This window comes from Anolis sagrei, chromosome X, assembly GCF_037176765.1.
Source record: "Anolis sagrei isolate rAnoSag1 chromosome X, rAnoSag1.mat, whole genome shotgun sequence".
NCBI classification, from domain to species: domain Eukaryota; kingdom Metazoa; phylum Chordata; class Lepidosauria; order Squamata; family Dactyloidae; genus Anolis; species Anolis sagrei.
In genome coordinates, this window is record NC_090034.1 from 16,930,214 (window position 1) to 16,951,918 (window position 21,705).

The window sequence follows — 21,705 nt, forward strand, 5'->3', positions numbered from 1 at the left end:
GCAACATTCACACTTGTCTCCCACAGACAAGAGTTCTTTCTCTCACTCTGGGCATTACTCCACAGCTTATAAACACCACTTGCCTAGTTTCCAACAGACCTCACAAGCTCCGAGGATGCCTGCCATAGATATGGGTGAAATGTCAGGAGAGAATGCTTTTGGAATGTGGAAAACTCACAGCACCCCAAACCTGTTTATGTTCTCCCAACTTCAGAGCAGGAGACCATGGGAAGTGGATCAGAAAACGTTTTTGTTGAGTTTACGTTGCACCTTGTAAACACTGAGTCAATCATTACATGCAGACAAAGTTGTTTGCTATTTGCTGTTTATTTGAACACCCCCCCCCCCCGATGTCCAACACTCAAATTAGAAAGTGGTCCACACATCCATCTATTGTCATGGTCGCCTTAGCAAGCATTCCTAGAAAGTGACACAGGAGCTGGGATTTGGTTGGAATTGTTAGCTGTACAAGGGACGGTCTTTCAAAAATTCACAAAAGGACTCCCATCTCTCAATAGCCTGAAGGGACATCCCATTCCGCCACTGCAGAGGACTCTTAACCTCCCAAAGCTTTTGAGGACTTTCTTCCAAGTTCAAGTTGTCTCCTTTGGACATGGAGATGTGGCATCACAAACTAACAGATGGCAGCTCCGTGTTTTTCACTTCTTCAGGCGGCTCATTCTTTCGTCTGCATGGAACAGAAGGATTTCAACATCAAACACAATTGAACTAGCATTTTGTATTCAATTGGCTGCTGTGAGTTTTCCAGGCTGTATGACCATGCTCCAGAAGCATTCTCTCCTGACGTTTCACCCACATCTATGGCAGGCATCCTCAGAGGCTGTGAGGAGAGAATGCTTCTGGAATATGCACATACAGCCCGGAAAACTCACACCAGCCCAGTGATTCTGGCCATGAAAGCCTTCAACAACACATTTTGTATTCAAACACAACTTTAACATTACATTTGGGAGATGGAGGTGATGGCATTTAAATCTTGCTTGTGGAAAGACTTCCATATCAAAATGTTATGGGTGCATCTACATTGTAGACTTAATGCAGCTTGACTCCATGGCCATAGAATCATAGAATCAAAGAGTTGGAAGAGACCTCATGGGCCATCCAGTCCAACCCCCTGCCAAGAAGCAGGAATATTGCATTCAAATCACCCCTGACAGATGGCCATCCAGCCTCTGTTTAAAAGCTTCCAAAGAAGGAGCCTCCACCACACTCTGGGGCAGAGAGTTCCACTGCTGAACGGCTCTCACAGTCAGGAAGTTCTTCCTCATGTTCAGATGGAATCTCCTTTCTTGTAGTTTGAAGCCAGCGTGAGAGTTGTATTTTTGCAACATTTTTAGTATTCTTTGTCATAGAGTAGGTGCTTCATCAAGATACGTTTCCCATGATTCTGCAGCACTCCACAGTGATGTATAACTGCATCCATTCTATAGTGTAGATCAGGCATGGGCAAAATTTGGCCCTCCAGGAGTTTTGGACTCCAGCTCCCACAATTCCTAACAGCTTCAGCCCCCCTTCTTTTTCCTCTCAGCCCCTTAAGCCTGGTGTAGATATACCCTATGTCTCCATGTAGTTGAAGTACTTCCATCAAGCCTATATGGTTATGGATACAGCCCATCTCAAGCTTAGGGACCCATCTTTTTGTGATCTGATATCTCTAACAGATCACTTTGCTAACTGCATTTATACAGGCCAAAAGTAGCACAAACAACGAAAACCACTTTTTTTTAAAAAGGAGATTTTATAGAACTCGTTCTGCTCAGGTTGTTTACGAAAAGCCTGCCTGCTTTCCTATTTCACAGCCCACAAAACAATGGAAACAAACAAGGAAAAAGCTACAAAACTGAACAAACATATGTGCAAACTTTGAAAACATGTTCTGAACGGCTGCATCTCATCACTGTTAGTGCATTTCGATGTGGCTTGCTAACAGATTGTTTGATTTGTTTCTAGGTTTTTTTTACCCCAAAACTAAAGATAGATGATTTGCTTATTAAAACATCTGCTACTCTATCTTTAATTAGGATTTCATTTTTTTCTATAGAGACTGAAAGCTGGAAGAACCTACAATTGAATACTCAGACCTCAGATGGCACTCAGTCTTGAATGTTTTTAGTTTTGTGAACAATTCTGGAGTTGAAATATTTATGCAAATATTCATAAATAAATACAACAAGTAATCGGAGTGCTTGGAGGCAAATGGTCCACAAAGGGGAGAAAAGGGGTCACAGTGGCACAATGGGTTAAACAGTTGAACTGTTGAATCTGCTGATCTAAAGGTTGGCAGTTCAAAGCTGCAGGTTGGGGTGAGCTCCCACTGTCAGCCTTAGCTCCTGCCAACCTAGCAGTTTGAAAACATGCAAAAGTGAAGAGATCATAGGTATCGCTTCGATGGGAAGGTAATAAAGGTACCCATGCAGCCATGCCGGCAAGATGACCAGGAGGTGTCTACAGACAACAGGCTCCTCAGCTTGCAAATGGAACAAGGGCACCTCCCCATGGCCAGAGTTGAGCACCACTTCCAGAAAGCCGGAGATGAAAGGGGAAGCCTTTACCTTTGTTCTGTGTATTTGTATGTCTTTGTTATACAAAGGCATTGAATATTTGCCTATCTGTGTATGTTGTAATCTACCCTGAGTTCTCTCGGGAAAACAGGGCAGAATATTAGTAAACTGTATTGTTGTTGTTGTTGTTGTTGTTGTTAAAGGGGAACTTAAGTTGGAGCTTTTATTGTGCTCCCATGGCATGGATTGTGCATTTTGCAGTGTGACAAATTTAAGACATGGTTTTGCCATTCCATCATATTCAACGCCAAGGAAAATTGCATGAAATCTTCTAGAAAAAAATATTTTTGTTAAATCGTGGCCCTCATAGCTGTTGAGTGGTTGAATCCATGGGAACGTTTTGTACAGATACATGTTGCTTATACTAGGACATTTTGCCTAACAGCTTCATAACATTTGCATTGATATTTCTTTCTTGAATAATCAATGTGTGAATGAATCACAACTGAATTATGACCGGGAAATGAGCATTCCGGTGTTTTATTGACATTTTGGAGGGAGGTTGTGATTTGTGAAGATGCAGATATTTTCACAGAAAATGAAGAAACTTGGATTTGCAAAATGAACAAAATGATGTTCACTGACCCAGAACTTGGAAATATACTTTTAAAAAAATCCCCAATTATTCCAAGACTCTGAAGGTAATTTATGATGGTTTTAGCTAGAGCTTTAAAAAGTGATTCTGTATTTTTCTGTTTACTTAAAAGTAATCAAAACAGTTATTTAAAAGAGACACCAGAATGCTACAAGCTGCAGCAGGCCCTCCACTTTTGCAGAGGTTTAGGAAGCAAAGGATTTCCCTGAAAGTGGAAAAATGCAAATTAACATTATTATTTTTAATTGAGAGGACACCTATCTAGACTCTTTAGGTCTTCCAGCACAACTAGGTGGTCAGTTCCTTATGGATACTGATCATATATCATGTTCACACTATGCTCAACATGGGGATCTGCTCTGGAGTTCATAGGATCATAGAGTTGGAAGAGACCTTGTGGGTCATTCAGTCCAACCCCCTCAAGAAGCAGGAAAATTCTTGGCATTCCAAGCACTCCCGATAGATAGCCACCCAACCTCTGTTTAATAGCCTCCAAAGAAGGAGCCTCCACCACAGTCCGGGGCAGAAAGTTCCACTGCTGAACAGCTCTCACAGCTAGAAAGTTCTTCCTAATGTTCTAGTAGAATCTCCTTTCCTATAGTTTGAAGCCATTGTTCCGTGTCCTAGTCTCCAGGGCAGCAGAAAACAAGTTGTTCCCTCCTCCCTATGACTTTCCCTCACATAGTTATACATGGCTTTCATCATGTCTACTCTCAGCTTTCTCTTCTGCAGGGTAAACATGCCCAGCTCTTTAAGCCGCTCATCATATGGCGTGTTCTCCAGACCCTTGATCCTTTTAGGCTCACTCCTCTGGACACATTCCAGCTTGTCAACATCTCCCTTCAATTGCAGTGTCCAGAATTGGACACAGTGTGATTCCAGGTGTGGTCTGACCAAGGCAGAATAAAGGGGTAGCATGATTTCCCTGGATCTAGACACTACACTTCAATTTATGCAGGCCAAAATCCCATTGGCTATTTAAGCTGCCACATGACCTTGTTGGCTCATGTTTAACTTGTCTATGAGGAATCCAAGATCTTTCTCACCCAAACTCCAGAGTATCCTCCAACTTTCCTTAGGCTTTTGCCTGGTTTACTCTGCATTATGGACTAGAAGTCCCTGGATGTCATGTAGACATCCAGGAGTGACTTCTCACTCAATGATGGCTTTATATCCTATTCAAACAAGTCTTTGGCCTCTAGAAGCCAGAATAGTGCAATCCCAAGGTCCAATGAAATGGGCTCATGCCCATGTGCCCTCAATGAACCAACCAGAGAAGGATAAACGTCTTACCTCTTCTTCTTCTGAATGCAGTTGTGTGTTATGATTGCAATGGGGATCAGAAGAAGCAGGCCACCCATTACGCTGCTTACAATGATGGGAAGGAGGTAGTTCCTTGGAACCTGGAGCATGTTTTGTGTGAATGCCAGAGAGCTGTTGCTGGGTTCTGGTTGAACTCGTAGAAGCTCACACATTAAGGAGTAGATGTGGATGCTATCAAAAGGTTCTGCTATGTAGCCTTTCTTGAAATCTGGACCAAAAGCTCTGAAGAAGATCTTCATGTCCATGTGTTGGTTGTCGAATCCGTGGTCTCCTTTGTAAACATAGATGATAAATCTCTGAAAGAGAAGAGAAGAAAGGGGAAGACAGGAAAAGGAATGAGCGTATCCATGGTTTCTCATACTGAGAAGCTTTCTTAGGTTCCATCTACAGCCTACTTTTTTATCTGTCCAAACTTTATCTCCCTCTATAAACTCCACTGTGGAGTTTGAGATCATCTGGGGAGGCCCTGCTCTCAGTCCCACCTCCCTCACAGGTGCGATTGGCAGAGACAAGAGACAGGGCCTTCTCAGTGGTGGCCCCTTGGCTGTGGAACTCCCTCCCCAGTGATGTTAGATCAACCCCCTCCCTCCTGACCTTCTGCAGGAGAGCGAAAACATGTCTTTGTGACCAAGTCTTTAGAGAACTTGTGCAATAGATCGACTTGGAACTTGTGCAATAGATCGACTTGGAACAATGTGTAATAACCATTGGAACGTCCCAGATTATGCTTGTGGATTACGTGTTTAACTCTGAATGTATTGTTTTATTTAAATGTTTCAATTGTTTTTAATGCACTTTTAAATTCTATTTTAATATTTATTTAAGTGTACATTGTGTTTTAAGGTATTGGATCGTTGCCTGTATGTAAAGCCGCTTTGAGTCCCCTCTGGGGTGAGAAAGGTGGGGTAGAAATGCCATAAATAAATAAATAAATAAATAAAGCTCAGTGCAAAATTAAGTAGGTAAAGATCAAGGTTGTCCTCTGACATTAAGTCCAGTCGTGTACGACTCTGGGATGTGGTGCTCATCTCTATTTCTAAGCCGAAGAGCCAGCGTTGTTTGTAGACACCTCCAAGGTCATGTGGCTAGCATGACCGCATGGAGTGCCGTTACCTTCCTGCTGGAGTGCTACTCACATTTGCATGTTTTCGAACTGCTGGGTTGGCAGAAGCTGAGGCTGACAGGGGAAGCTTAAGCCACTCCCTGAATTCGAACCTGTGACCCTTCGGTCAACAAGCTTAGCAGCTCAGGTGGTTTAACCCACTGAGCCACCGTAGGGTCCATTAACACATAATTAAATTATGGAATGGGCTACTGCCAAATGTGACCATGGATATCAATAGGTGTTGCAGTTCTTTTCCCCAGTCAGCAGAGTGAAAAGGAGGAATCTCTGAGCAAGAGCACTGCACTGAAAGTATGCAATGATATATATCTATATCTATATACCCATATATAATATTACTTGTGGTTTTCTATTTGAATGGCATGTTCTGTACAACTGTGGCCAATTCCTAATTTAGCATGTGGAATGCCACCTACTACATCACCCTTGTAACCCAAGGGCCACCTTCTGTGACATCCCTAGATCTCAGGCCTTGGCCCTTAATACTCAGGGCCTGGGAGAGTCCTAACAGGGGACCCTAGTTCGTAATATTAGGACAAGTCCAAATCAACAAAGACTATTTTAGCACTGGGGGCCCTTCCACACAGCCCAATATCTCAGAATATCAAGGCAGAAAATCCCACATTATCTGAGTGTGGACACAGACAACCCAGTTCAAAGCAGATATTGTGGGATTTTCTGCCTTGATATTCTGGGATATAGGGCTGTGTGGAAGGGCCCTGGGTGAAAACAGGCAGGATGCAGAATTGATTTAGAATACAGCTTTTAGACAACAAAACTTTATCTCCCTTTGCAGTTCAGTCTGCCAAATGCAAGAACCTTCTGTTTTGATCTGTCCACTATATGTCACTGTTGCTCCACCAGAAATCTGCAAAGCCAGCTCTGCACTCCCCAAGTAGTAAATCTGCACTTATAAAAAAATCCCACCCCACATTCTGTTTAATGCCCTTCTCAGATCTTCGTTTTGGTGCAACCACCAAAAAAGGAAAAAGAAAAAGATAGAATCTGCACATGACAATTCCTGAAAGCAGCATTTAGAAACAAAGGTAAGTTTGAAACAATACTACTTTTATTATTTAGTATGATGCTGGATAGACACAAGGCATTGTTTGCTTGGTGATCTCTTCCTCCTATCCAAGTGTTTTCCATGCATTGAACCACTGAGCCAGCCATGTTATGTTGGCAACTAAAGACAAAAGCCCAGCAAGCAATTCCTTCTATTTCAGGATATAGGGTGCATCTAGAGCAGGGGTCCTCAAACTAAGGCCCGGGGGGCAGATATGGCCCTCCAAGGTCATTTACCCGGCCCTCGCTCAGGGTCAAACTAAGTCTGAAAAGACTTGAAAGCACACAACAACCACAACCACAGCAACAACAACCCTATCTCATCAGCCAAAAGCAGGCCCACACTTCGTATTAAAATACTAATAAGCTTATATTTGTTAAAACTGTATTTTATTTTTATGATTGTATTGTTTTTAAGTGTATTTTGCACTACAAATAGGATATGTGTGGTGTGCATAGGAATTCATTCATGTTTTTTTCAAATTATAATCAGGCCCTCCAATAGTTTGAGGGACTGTGACCTGGCCCTCTGTTTAAAAAGTTTGAGGACCCCTGATCTAGAGTTTATAATTAATGTAGTTTGACATCATTTCAACTTCCATGGATCAATAGTATGGAAACTTGGGAGTTGTCATTTTAAAAGATCCTTAGCTTTATTTGGACCTCATATTCTTGGGCTAGCTGTTTTACCTACCCTGTTAAAAGTGGTCCTTTATCCTACTTTGTAGATAACAGATCTCTTAGGGTGCATCTACAGTGTAGGATTAATGCACTTTGACTGCCATGATTCAGTGCTATGGATTCCCAGAAGTTGTTGTTTTAAAAACTCCTTAGCAATATCTGTGGAGCCCCCAGTGGTGCAGCGGGTTAAACTGCTGAGCTGCTGAACTTGCTGTCCAGTTCAAAGGTCGGCGGTTCAAATCCGGGAAGTGGGGTGAGCTCCCACTGTTAGCCCCAGCTTCTGCCAACCTAGCAGTTTGAAAACATGCAAATGTGAGTAGATCAATAGGTATTGCTTTGGCGGGATGATAATGGTGCTCCATGCAATCATGCAGACCACATGACCTTGGAGGCCTCTACGGACAATGGAGATGAGCACCACCCCACAGAGTCGGACACAGCTAGACAATGTCAAGGGGAAACTTTTACCTTATATTACAGCATTCTCTGCAAAAGAATGCTGGTGTCTCACCACATAACAACGCCCAAGATTGCATAAATTGAACCATAGCAGTTAAAGTGGTATCAAATTGCATTAATTCTACACTGTAGATGCACCCTAAGTGCAGCCGGTCATCCAAACAGCCTGCTCTCAAAGCTTGCCTAGGTTTCACAGTCAATATCACTACAGCATTTACAAAACTGAATATCCAGGTTAGTATATTTTTAACAATCTTATTCACAGACTAACTCTGATACAATTGGATGCAACATGAATCATCTACTTTTTTTTTTTGCAGAGGGAATATTTCCATAGGATCCTTGTGCTGTCCTAAGAGGAAGTCTGCATTTTGTGTTTTGCGGATTTCTGCTTTCACATTGGATATCTCCAGCCTGTATGACGGCTTGCCACATGGGGGCACATTGGGACAGAAAGATTGCAAAGAGAAAACACAATTGGATAAAGTGGCTACTTTCCTGCAATAAACTTGGATTTGTTTTTTATCAGTTTCCTGGGGCTTGTTCGCACAAGAAAATTATAGCACTACAATTCCACTTTAACTACCATGGTTACATCCAACTGAAAACTGAGCTTTGTAGTCTGGTGAAGCTCTGAACTCTACCAGGCATTCTCTCCAGGATGTTAAAAAGGAAAGACCGAGACATTTTTTAAGAGGCAGTGTGTCATAGTGGTTTGTGGTTGTGGTAAGATTTTAGCTGCTCAAATCCCAGCTCAGCACTGGTGACTTTTGGCAAGTCACAATCTGAGCCTCAGAGGAAAGCAATAGCAAACCCCTTCTGAGTTATCCCTCTATGTTGAATGTGCACAACCTCATCAGGGGGCCGCAGTGGTGCAGTGGGTTGAACCGTTGAGCTGCTGAACTTCCTGACCAGAAGGTTGACGGTTCGAATCCATGGGATGGGGTGAGCACCCACTGTTAGTCCCAGCTCCTGCCATCCTAGCAGTTTGCTAACATGCCAATGTGAGTAGATCAATAGGTACCACCTCGGCGGGGAGGTAAACAGTGCACCATACAGTCATGTTGGCCACATGAACTAGGAGGTGTCTGTGGACAATGCAGGCTCTTTGACTTAGAAATAGAGATGAGCACCACTCCCAGAGCTGGAGATGAAGGGGAAGCCTTTACTTTTATCTGTGTATCTGTGTTTCATTGTTTTGAGGTAGGAGTCCGTGGTGGTGCAATGGTTTAAACCTTTGTGCCAGCAGGACTGTTAACCAAAAGGTCAGTGGTTCGAACCTTAGGGAGTAGGGTGAGCTCCAGCTGTCAGCTCCAGCTTTTCATGCAGGGACATGAGAGAAGCCTCCCACAGGATGGTAAAACATCTGGCCATCCCCTGGGCAACATCCTTGCAGATGGCCAATTCTCTCATACCAGAAGTGACTTGCAGTTTCTCAAGTCGCTCCTGACACGAAATTTTTTTTTGAGGCATTGAATGTTCGCCTTATGTCTGTATATGTCTGCAAATGCTCAAATCTGCCCTGGCTACCCTTGGGGAGACAGGGTGGAATACAAATAAAGTGCTGTTATTATTATTTGCTGAAAAACCTAAGAATTCAAGAACCCTTACCAAGAGGCGAGTGCAGAGACTTGATCTCGGTGTGGCACTTACCCCATTGACACTGTAACCAAGGTCTCCATAAAGCAGGATGGGCAAGACCCGTTCATGTTTCGCATAATGGAAATAGTCAGGAAACTCTTCCCTTTTGTAGACCTTCAGGTGAGGGTGGGCATTTTTCAAGGCCTGGTAGATTTCCTCTTCTTTCCCCGGTTTGGGGAGAATCATCCCAAAGCCCCCATAGTCTACAATGTCAAACTTCAAGTCCGCAAATTTGATATAGTTGGCCAACATGATTTCCTCAACTTGAGGATTCTTTTGGACTGTGGTCATGCCGTGATCAGAGGTAATGATGACATTGAGGGTGTCTTTCAAGTTGTGCTTTTCAATGGCGCCTAGTAGGTAGCCGACGGTTCGGTCAATTTGCTGGATGATTTTCCTCCTTTCTTCTGTCTCTGGACCATATTTGTGCCCAACGTTGTCAGGTTCCCCATAATAAAGTGTGACAAAATCAAAGTCCTCTTGGGTGAACCAGTTCATGACAATGTCAATGTTCTCTCGCCATTCGGTCTCGTTGTCATCAGGGTGACCAAAGGCTTCAACCAGGCTCCGGGTCAGCGTCTGGCCACTGAAATTGCCGCCTCCTCCCGGATAGTGGAACGATGCTGTTTTTTTCCCCTGACCGGAACAGAAAGTAGTTAAAAAGCAATAAACTTAGTGGGTTACAAATAATCCATTAATATACTTACACCCTGCTGCATGTCCCAGGAACTCAGTGTGGCATTTTGTAAATATTTTACAATCATTCAAAACAGTTATTTAAATAGACCGAGTTCCCATCTACACTACCAGATAATGCAGTTTGAAACTGAGAGGGCACTAGGGAAGAATAAGTATGATTGACCATATAGGGGAGTGGGTATGTGACTGAGCAGAGAACAGCAACTGGACAGTTATGGTTGGCAATAGAGAAGTTATGGTTAGAAAGTTGGGTAAAAGACGCCAACGGCCAGCTAGCACCTGGTAAATGAGTGATTGCTGTGGCGCAGCTAGTTAGTAGCCAGCTGCAGTAAATTACTACTGACCAAGAGGTCATGAGTTCAAAGCCAGCCCGGGTTGGAGTGAGCTCCCAACCATTAATAGTCTAGCTTGCTGTCGACCTATGCAGCCCGAAAGACAGTAAGAGCTGTTCAGCAATGGAACTCTCTGCCTTGGAGTCCAGTGAAGGCTCCTCCTTTGGAGGCTTTTAAGCGGAGGCTGGGTGGCCACCTATTGGGGGTGCTTTAATGGTGCTTTTCCTGCCTAGCAGAGGGTTGGACTGAGTGGACTTTGGAGGTCTCTTCTAAATCTATGATATTATAATCCCACTTGCACTGGCATGGCTTGATGCTATGGAATCCTGAGATATGTAGTTTAGGCAGGCCCCTGAACTCTTTAGCATAGCCTTACTGGTAACGTCACTTCGACAGAGGCAACAACAAGGTGTCCAGCCATATGATCCCCAGATGGTGAAATTACTTTTTGATGTGTGAAAACATGGTCCCCTGGTTTGACTCCAAGAGATAACCCAGGCATGGGCAAACATCGGCCCTCCAGGTGTTTTGGACTTCAACTCCCACAATTCCTAACAGCCTCAGGCCCTTTCCTTTTCCCCCTCAGCCACTTAAGTGGCTGAGAGGGGAAAGGAAAGGGCCTGAGGCTGTTAGGAATTGTGGGAGTTGAAGTCCAAAACACCTGGAGGGCAGAGGTTTGCCCATGCCTGCTGTAGACCATTCCTTGATTTTGTATTGAAACACCCTATTAAAATGGGAACCATTGCTTTCTACAATAATTTATTGTGTGCCCACTTAAGTGAATTTCACAACAGCACAGCAGACCTTATGATGATTAGCAATAATAGTATAAGTATATTTAATGACAGACCATTAACCCAAGGCTGCGAAGTCGTAATGCTCTGACTGACATTTGATGTGCCATTTCAGGATTGGGAAAAGGTCAATGTTGATATAAAATCCAACTTTCCAAAGAGGACAAAATTAAAAGAGCCCTCCAAGTTGGTAGGATTATAGAAAGGACAAGGTCCGTTTGCACCATTGTGAGGTTCTGCATATATAATAAGGAGCCCAGTTGAAGAATGATGGCTTAGGCTATATATCTCACCAAATGAAATACCCCAGGACTCCACAGCATTGAGCCATGGCAGTCAAAATGGTGTCAAACTGTGTTAACTCTACTGTGTAGATCAGTGTTTCTCTACCTTCCTCATGCCGGAACCCCTTAATACAGTGCCTCATGTTGTGGTGACTCCCAACCATAAAATTATTTTTGTTACTACTTCAAAACTGTAATTTTGTATTGTTATGAATCGTAATGTAAATATCTGATATGCAGGATGCATTTTCCTTCACTGGACCAAATTTGGCACAAATACCCAATACGCCCTCATTTGAATGCTGGTGGGGTGGGAGGGGGTTGATTTTGTCATTTGGGAGTTGTAGTTTCTGGGATTTATAGTTCACCTACAAACAAAGAGCATTCTGAACTCCACCAACAATGGAAGTGAACCAAACTTGGCACATAAAACTCCCATGACCAACAGGAAATACTGGAATGGTTTGGTGGGCGTTGACCTTGTGTTTTGGAGTTGTAGTTCACCTATATCCAGAGAGCACCGTGAACTCAAACAATGATGGATCAGGACAAAACTTGGCACGAATACTCAATATGCCCAAATGTGAACACTGGTGGGGTTTGGGGAAAATAGACCTTGACATTTGGGAGTTGTAGTTGCTGGGATTTATAGTTCACCTACAATTATTCTGAACTTTGCCATGATAGAATTGGGCCAAACTTCCCACACAGAACCCCCATGACCAGCAGAAAATACTGTGTTTTCTGATGGTCTTTGGTGACCCCTCTGATACCCTCTCACGACTCCTCCAATGGTCCTGACATCCAGGTTGAGAAACACTGGTGTAGATGCATCCTTAGGCTTCCAGCAGATATCAGGGTAATTGCTGTGTATCTATGTTATAGAATCCTAGGATTTGTAGTTTGGTGAGGCCCCAGTACTCTTTGGCAGGCCAAAACTCTTGTAAAACTGGGGCTGGACTTAGCACAGCAGGTTAACCGCTTGCTGCAGTAAATCTGCAGCAATCCAAAGGTTGACAGTTCAGGATGAGCTCCTGGCAGGACTGAAGATCAACAGGTTGCAGGTTAGCCCAGCTTCTGCCTACTTAGCAGTTCAAAAGCAAATATGAGTAGATAAATAGGTACTGCTTTAAATCAGAGAGGTATTTAAAGCACCCACAAGGAAATGCCAGAAAAATGTGGTGATTTGATCAAGGAGGAAGTTGACAAAGAAAGCTCTTCAGCAAGGAAAATGGAGTGACATTGCCTTCCTGTGGCCGGAATACAGCATAAGTCTCCAAGATGCCAAAAGATGGGAAAGCCTATATACCTCTATCTATGTACAGTTGTCTATCTTGTCAGTGTATAACAGCAATGAATATTTGCTGTATATGTGTTCTGTAATCTTTGGGCTTTTTTTCCATGTCAGGAGCGACTTGACAATCTGCAAGTTGCTTCTGGTGTGAGAGAATTGGCCGTCTGCAAGGACTTTGCCCAGGGGACGCCTGGGTGTTTTGATGTTTTACCATCTGTGTGGGAGGCTTCTCTCATGACCCGCATAGGGAGCTGGAGCTGACAGAGGGAGCTCATCCATGCTTTCCCAGGATTCGAACCTGCAACCTGTTGATCTTCAGTCCTGCCGGCACAAGGGTGTAACCCACTGCACCACTGGGAGCCCTCATGTGGGTGAGAAGGACAGAATAAAAATACTGCAAATAATTAAAAAAATAAATAAAACTACAACTCCTAGGAGTCCATAACATTGAGCCCTGGCGGTTAAAGCAATATGAAACTACATTTATTCTACAGTGTAGATGCATCCTTAACAATCTGCCCTTGCAGCTTAACAATAACACTTCTTCTTCTTCTCCTTCCTCTTCCCTCTTCACTTCCTCCTCCTTTCCTTATTTCTCTTAGCAAGAGGGAATGCATCCAAAGTTATCACACAGGGGTTAAAGAGTGAAGCTTCTGTGAAAGACACAAGGGAAAGGAGTTTTAAAAAGTTCACGCGGCTAGAGGTTAAACCGTGCTTCTGTCAAACAGTCCTTAGACTGAAAGGCAAGAACTGGTTACAAAGGATTTAAGTCTGTGAAAGCACAAGGATATGATTTGGGGCATTGGGGGAGACAAAAAAGTCCCCATAGAGACAAAACTCCCAGCTATCTCTGTACTTCTCAGGAATACGGAGAATTGTTCTGAATGTTGCAATAAAAGGGAAAGAGATGTAACAACCAGAAATAATGTCCCCAGTAAAGCTGGTAATATCGGGATTTTACGGCTGCTAGTAAAGTTGATTATGTTAATAAAGTGGGGAGGCAAGAACAGTAAATACCCTCTTGTTTCTACATAATTATATTTTTATAGAGTTTTATTAAATTGTTTGCTTTGGAATTAAAAACAGGAGGAATTCCCCAGCCAGGATTGGACTCAATGTGCATAGAGCTTCTCATGTCAAGAAGAACAGGAGATGGTCTAAGAAGAAGGTTTTCTGGATGAGATCGAGACTTGAATTCCCTTGGTGACATTGGATTCCTTTGATGCCATTTGAATCTACATTATATGGCCAGTGGAGACCCATATAATGTTGTTTAATGCAGTTAGACTGCATTATATAGATCTACACTGATCATATAATGCAGATTCAAACTTTGCAAGCTGTGCAGCAAACAGAATGAAAGAGATTCAGGCTGCATCTACACTGGAGAATTATTGCAGTTTGGTAGCACTTCAATGGGGCTGCGGTGGTGCAACAGGCTAAACCATTGAACTGTTGAATCTGTTGGGCTAAAGTTTGGCAGTTCCAAGCAGTGGGTCAGGATGAGCTCCTGCTGTTAGCCCTAGCTCCTGCCAACCTAGCACCTACACTGCAGAATTATTGCAGTTTAGTAGCATTTTAATGGGGTTGCGGTAGCGCAACAGGTTAAACCATTGAACTGTTGAATCTGCTGGCCTAAAGGTTGGCAGTTCAAAGCAGTGGGTCGGGGTGAACGCCTGTTGTTAGCCCTAGCTCCTGCCAACCTAGCACCTACACTGTAGAATTATTGCAGTTTGGTAGCACTTCAATGGGGCTGCGGTGGTGCAACAGGTTAAACCATTGAACTGTTGAATCTGCTGGCCCAAAGGTTGGCAGTTCAAAGCAGTGGGTTGGGGCGAGCCCCTGCTGTTAGCCCTAGCTCCTGCCAACCTAGCAGTTCGAAAACATGCAAATGTGAGTAGATCAATAGGTATCGCTTTGGTGGGAAGGTAATAAAGGTGCCCATGCAGCCATGACCAGGAGGTGTCTATAGACAACAGGCTCATTGGCTTGGAAATGGAACAAGAGCACCTCCCCATGATCAGAGTTGAGCACCTCCTCCAGAAAGCCAGAGATGAAAGGGGAAGCCCTTACCTTTGTATTTGTATGTCATTGTTATTCCGTTGTATTGAAGGCAATGAATGCCTGTGTATGTTGTATTGCACTCTGAGTCCCCTTGGGGAGAGAGAGTGGAATATAAAAAAATGTATTATTATTATTATTATTCAACTGCTGTGACACAACTCTATGGAATCCTGGGATTTTACAAGCTCCTTTTCTGCCACAGGGTGCTGGTGCTTCACCAAATTACAAATCACTGTGCCATGGTAGTCAAAGTGGTGTCAATCTGCATTCATTCTTCAGTGTAGATGCACCCGCAGTCCTGGTTCAATACCTGATTTTGAGCTGTGATCCACAGGGGTAGAACTCCATTGTCCCACCATTCTGTCTTGTTTTGTGTCTCTTTGTAGCTGTATTTCCTCAGCGTCTCGGTGTTAAACATCATATTATGGATGACTCCGTGGTCTTCCATCCAACGGCCTAGATTTTAAAAAGAAGGAACTTTACATAATAATAATAATAATAATAATAATAAATATATTTATACCCTGTCCTCTCTCCCCAGAGGGACTCAGGGCAGTTTCCAAAGTATAACGAAAATGGCAAAAATTCAATGCCAAGAGCAAATAAACAGCAGTCATAACAAAACATGAAATAAAATAAAATAAATATAACTTATAAACAACAGAACTTACACCAAGGATAAGCTAAATACCAGTTAAAACAAAACATATTAATACATTCAAAGTCTAATAAATTATATCACAACAGTAGGCTGAGATGTCTAGGTGAGAATGTGTGTAAAGAATACTAATCCTCCTCCTCTTCACAAATTAGATTGCACAGGTAGGTCTTTAAAAAGGTTTTAAAGGAGAGGTGAGAAGGGGCCATTGTTAGTTCTTTAGGGAAGGAGTTCCAGAGGTGGGGAGCAGCCACTGAGAAGGCCTCCTCTCCCATTCCCACCAACTGTGCCTGAGGGGGTGGGACTGAGAACAGGGCCTCCTCCGCTGACCGCAATGCTCGCACTGGTTTGTAAGTGGAGGTGCGGTTTTTCAAATAGTCTGGGCCTGAACCGTTTAGGGCTTTATAGGTAATAGCCAGCACTTTGTATTTAGCCTGGAAGCAGACTGGCAGCCAGTGGAGCTGCCGTAAAATGGGAGTGGCTCTCCCCCCGTATGATGCTCCAGTTAGTAAACTGGCTGTCAGTCTCTGAAATAATTACACCTACCAAACTATCTTCAACGGCAGACCCACGTAGAGAGCGTTGCAGTAGCTCAGGTGGGAAGTAACCAAGGTATGCCATAGCCAGATCTGGCATCTCAAGGAACAGGCACAGCTGGCGCACAAATGTTAGTTGTGCAAAAGTGTCTCAGGCCACCACTGACACCTGAAGTTCCCGGGTCAGTGATGAGTCCAGGATCACCCCCAGACTGCGAACCTGTGTCTTCAGGGGGAGTGTGACCCTGTCCAGCACAGGCTGTAATCGCACATCCTGATCTGCTGTTCCCCCTTGCTCTCCTGGCCTGTATTGGATGTCCTATTAAATAGTGGAGGAGGAATATCACATGGTTCCTGTGCTGGCTCATGAGGCTGCTTCAAGATTTGTCATGGGTTTTGAGGAGAGTATGTTTTGTATCACATGGAAGTTGGAAATAATAACCCTACTTCCTTTTGACAATCCTGCTTTCAAGGCAGTAGCAACCCTAGTTCGATCTACACGGAAACTACATTATGTGATAAGTAGAGACTCATATAATGCAGTTAAATGCAGTTAAGTTGCATTATTTGAGTTTCAATCTGCATTATATGGCAGTATGGAACACCTTCCCCCAAGTTTCACTACTCTCTGAAGTTATAAACCACTTCAAACTGTCAAACTACAACTCCCATGATCCTATGCAGTTAAAGTGGTGCCAAACCTCACTATTTGTACAGTATAGATGCCCTCCAAGACTTCACCTTTCCACTCTACTAGCACACTGTATATTGCATTTGAGAATTAATTTTGTAGCAAAGATAATGCTTTTTAACCAATCACATTCAGATACTAATTAAATCATTATCTGAGTAATATATTTGCTTTATGGGAAGTTCCTCTTAATGGGGGAATATTAATTAAAACCTGTTGGGTGGCTTGTAAGCATATAAGCATATCTGCCTGTCTGCTTTAATTAATTCCTAGTAAATAATGAGGGCATATAAACATGTAATTGCATTGCAGATTCCCCCCGCCCCCCCCCCCTTAGAGGAGTGTTGAACTTAGTCAGCCTTTTATGAAAAAAAAGAACTGTTTTTCAGTTTGAAAACTCAAAGGGAAACTTAAGGAAATAGCTTTGTATTATAATCCAAAGTTTCTAAATGTATTGTGTGAATGCACTATAGGCGGTGATAGTGGCAAAGGATGCAACTGCACCGTAGAATTAATGCACTCTGACACCACTTTAACTGCTGAAGTCCAATGCTATGGAATCCTTAAGAGGTAGTTTTGTAAAGCCTTTAGACTACTCTGCCAAATACTACAAATCCCAGGACTCAGTAAACCGTGATATCAGGCAAACTCTTATCAAACTCATGCAATAAATTAGTATTATATGAAACACAACAAGATTAGTACACAGCAAACAAGATCATAATGCTGGCTGTTGTATTGGATCACATGTCGGACACTTCCCAAGTGTCTAGGACTGTGTGATGTATCAGCGAATAATGTGTGCAGATCCCAGTAGGGTGGCCTTTTGCAGCTGACAGATGGTAATTTTGCCAGTGCTGATTGTGTTTAAGTGCAGGCCAAGGTCTTTAGGCACTGCACCCAGTATACACCACTGGGACCACTTTGACTGACTTGTGCCAGAGTCTATTATTATTATTATTATTATTATTATTATTATCATTATTATTATCATTATTAGAAACACAACAAGATGAGTCCACAGCAGACACTCTGCTGGTTGTTGTATTGGATCACACTTTGGACACTTCCCAAGTGTATAGGACTGTGTGACGTATTGGCGAATAATGCGTGCAGTTCCCAGTAAGATGGCCTTTTGCAGTTGGCATATGGTAATTTTGTGTTTAAGTGCAGGCCAAGGTCCTTAGGCACTGTACCCAGTGTGCCGATCACCACTGGGACCACCTTGACTGGCTTGTGCCAGAGTCTTTGCAGTTCAATCTTTAAATCCTCCTCCTCCTCCTCCTCCTCCTCCTCCTATTATTATTATTATTATTATTATTATTATTATTTTAGCGTAGGGAAGAGTTAACACCCTTGTGGTGTTTATTTTGTTGTCTGTGCCCCTGTTCAGTATTTACAGTTCGATCTTTAAATCCTCATATCCTGTCAGCTTTTCCAGTTATTTTTCTTCAATCCTGCTGTCACCTGGGATTATTATTATTATTATTATTAGGAATGGGATTTTTTCATTTCATAAGAGGTCTCCCTTGTCTATAACTTTGACTTTTTTTTGCAAACCACAAAGAAAGGATCTTTGCCACTTCTGTGGCCTCTGAACCTAAAGATAAGATTTGATCATGGACTCTATAAAATTTATCTCTCACTTTGCGATAAGGTTGCAGATTACAGTATCTCCCAAGATCGCTTTATCAATATGTACATATTCCAGATGTCCCTGTTGAACCAGCGTTACAGCTGTCTAAGTGCGGATAATCCTATCCTTGACAAACATAAAGACAGATGCAAGGCCTTTAGCACTAAATATATTTTCTCCCCAGGAAGGCTAATGGGCCTAATACAATGGGGTAATGGGTTCAGGGCTAAATCCAAACTTGTATAGAATCTCCAAAGCGAAGTATGCCCCAATCTGGTGGCCCCTATTGTTAGTTTCAACTGTGCTGAGCTATTGAACCAGCTGGATTTACCAATGGGTTGAAACATTGCTCAATTTCCTTCTACGTTAGTTGGACTCAATCAATAGGCATCCTGTTGTGTGGTTGCACTTCCTTGAATGGCACATAACTGTTCACCAGTACCTTCAGTGTACTACTGGATTCAGTGGATTTACAGAAATACACACAGTGTGTTTTTCATTGCAATCTGTAGGCACATTGGGAGATGGATGGTTTAGCAGAAGGGTAATTAGAACAACCACTGTTGGGTATTAGCCCTAACATATTTTCTCTAATTTATCAGCTGTAATATATTTTCCAAATAAAATACAGAGCTGGAATGAGCCCTAAAATTGAGCAGGAAGTTAAACACACAGCCAACAATTTTGGCCAAAGTTTATTCCAAGATTACTATTTTATAGAACGACAGAGTTAAGCAAACAACAAAGGCCCCTTCCTTTGTTGTATAAAATCCACATTGAACTGAATTACATGTCAGTGTGGACTCAGATAATCCAGTTCAAAGCAGATATTGTGGATTATCTGCCTTGACATTCTGGGTTATATGGCTGTGTGGAAGGGCCCTAAGTGTGCGTTGGCAATATCTAATGCATGCATGACAATATTTATCTGAAACCTTTGTGACTAATACTGACCATAAACAGTAATCCCTGACCTTGACCAAACCCTGCATAAAATGCCCCCGGAAGCACTTTATCCCATCTTCTAGTGCAATTAAACCTCATTTTTGTCCCTCTGATCCTCTGTCTAGATGCATTACATGGCCTGCTCACCCATGTTTTTAAACTTTTAATCTTTGCAACTTGCCCTGCCCACTGCCCACTGTGATTTTTGTGTGTGATTCAATTACTGTGATCTTATATTGTTTGATGTTTTCATTTGTATTGTTTTCTGTATTTATTTTTATTTTCATTATATTTTGCCATTTGTATTTTATGTTGTATATTTGCTCTGTTGTACTGTTGGTCTTGGCCTGATGCAAGCCGCCCTGAGTCCCCTTGGGGAGATGGTGGCGGGATATTATTAACAACAACAACAACAACAACAACAACAAACAGAGTGTATCCAGGAGCTTGTTAGTTATCTCCCTTGGGGAGATGGTGGTGGGATATTATTAACAACAACAACAACAACAACAACAACAACAAACAGAGTGTATCCAGGAGCTTGTTAGTTATTTAAGAGGAAGCTCTCAGAATCATAACATCAGTTTGGTGGCCCTGGGCACATAATGTAATAGACTCTATGCAAGCCCTATGTGGAGCAACTTAAAGAGCTGGCCATGTTTAGCCTGCAGAAGAGGCTGAGAGGGTGCATGATGGCTGTGTATAAATATGTGAGGGGAAGTCATAGGGAGGAGGGAGCGGGCTTGTTTTCTGCTTCCCTGGAGACTAGGATGCAGAAAAGTGACTTCAAACTCAAAAAAGGAAATTCCACCTGAACATTAGAAAGAACTTCCGAACTGTGAGAGCTGTTCAGCTTCCTGCTCCAGAGTGTAGCGGGGGCTCATTCCTTGAAGGCTTTTAAACAGAGGCTGGATGACCATCTGTTGGGGGTGCTTTGAATGCGATTTTCCTGCTTCTTGGCAAGGGGTTGGACTGGATGGCCCATGAGGTCTCTTCCAACTCTATGATTCTATGACTCTCAGGGCCCTTCCACACAGCCATATAATCCAGAATATCAAGGCAGATAATCCCACAATATCTGCTTTGTACTGGGTTATCTGAGTTCACACTGCCATATATTCCAGTTCAAAGCAGAAAACGTGGGATTTTATTCAGTTGACTGGAAGGGGCTTCAGTTAACCGGCACCCATCAGGAATGGTAGATGCCAGATAAATGTAGTTTCTGGTTGCTTGAGAGTTACTAATAAATATAATCTTAACTAAAATAATACTTCATATTACTTCGTACCATAAATTCTATATTGACTTGCTATTGATATTGAAATATAGTAATTAAAAACAAATAAAAAACTTAATGTAAATCTGGTCCCATCTAAATTGACATATAATGCAGTTTCATAATGCATTTGAACTACATTATATGTCTACACTGGCATACCATGCAGTTCAATACGGTGAAATTGCATTGGATGGCAGTTTAGATGGGCCCAGAGTTTTACTGTATTATAAAAACAACTTTTAAAAAATTTAAAATGTTTTTCTTTGATTTCTTTTTTTCCCTTGAGTTTCATTTAACTGAGGTTCAACTGTACTTCATTTATGACATTTATAGCAAAACACAAATGACAGTTCTCAGTGAACAATACAGGCTATTGTCAAGATGGAGCTGATCAGGAACACAGCCGAATCTTCCATTCTTATTTTACACTGTGTAGAAAGATGACTGTTTACATGATGCAAGTACAGTCTCAACGGCTGTCTGTCATTGAGCACACAGGGATCACCGGGGAACATGGAAAGGTCTTACCTGTGATGGTTGTAAAATGGGACGGTGACGTCATGGTCACGAAAGGAGGAGTGACATATTTTGCTTTCACCCCTTCCTTGGCTAAGTTGTCCAAGTTGGGCGTCTCAACGTCTTGGTCATAATCCCATCGGAAGCCATCGAAGGAGATCAAGAGCAATTTGCGGCCCTTGGCTTGCCTCTCATTGCGGGCCAATGGATGGCCTCCAATCGTAGTCAAAAGGAGGGAGTTCAGAGCCAGGACCGTTTGCATCTTCATGTTGGCTTGTCTTGCAGTGAAAAGAAGATGTGTTTTAGCCCAATCTCTCTTTTTCTACTCTCTGGCATTTTTTAATCTAGAACCAAGCAGAGCAAAGCTCAATGCAGATAAGAGGATTCATGCCACGTTCCTGTTATCGCCAGTTTTTATGGAAGGAAAGTAATCCACATGTTGATATGATAAATGTTATCTCTTAAGATCTTATTCTGCAGAACAGTGGGAACAAAACAAATGAGGGAA

The 21,705-nt window shown here is 42.6% G+C and overlaps 1 protein-coding gene across 1 annotated transcript; it reads right to left on the reverse strand.

Moving 5' to 3' along the window:
• Positions 1–627: 627 nt before the first annotated feature.
• On the reverse strand, positions 628–21,465 carry LOC132781550 (ectonucleotide pyrophosphatase/phosphodiesterase family member 7-like). The gene is made up of 5 exons (XM_060785809.2): positions 21,210–21,465; positions 15,247–15,392; positions 9,482–10,105; positions 4,471–4,796; positions 628–688 (listed from the first exon to the last, which is right to left on the reverse strand). The coding sequence occupies exons 1-5, from the start codon at positions 21,463–21,465 to the stop codon at positions 628–630; spliced, it is 1,413 nt and encodes a 470-aa protein (XP_060641792.2).
• Between the last annotated feature and the right edge of the window lie 240 nt (positions 21,466–21,705).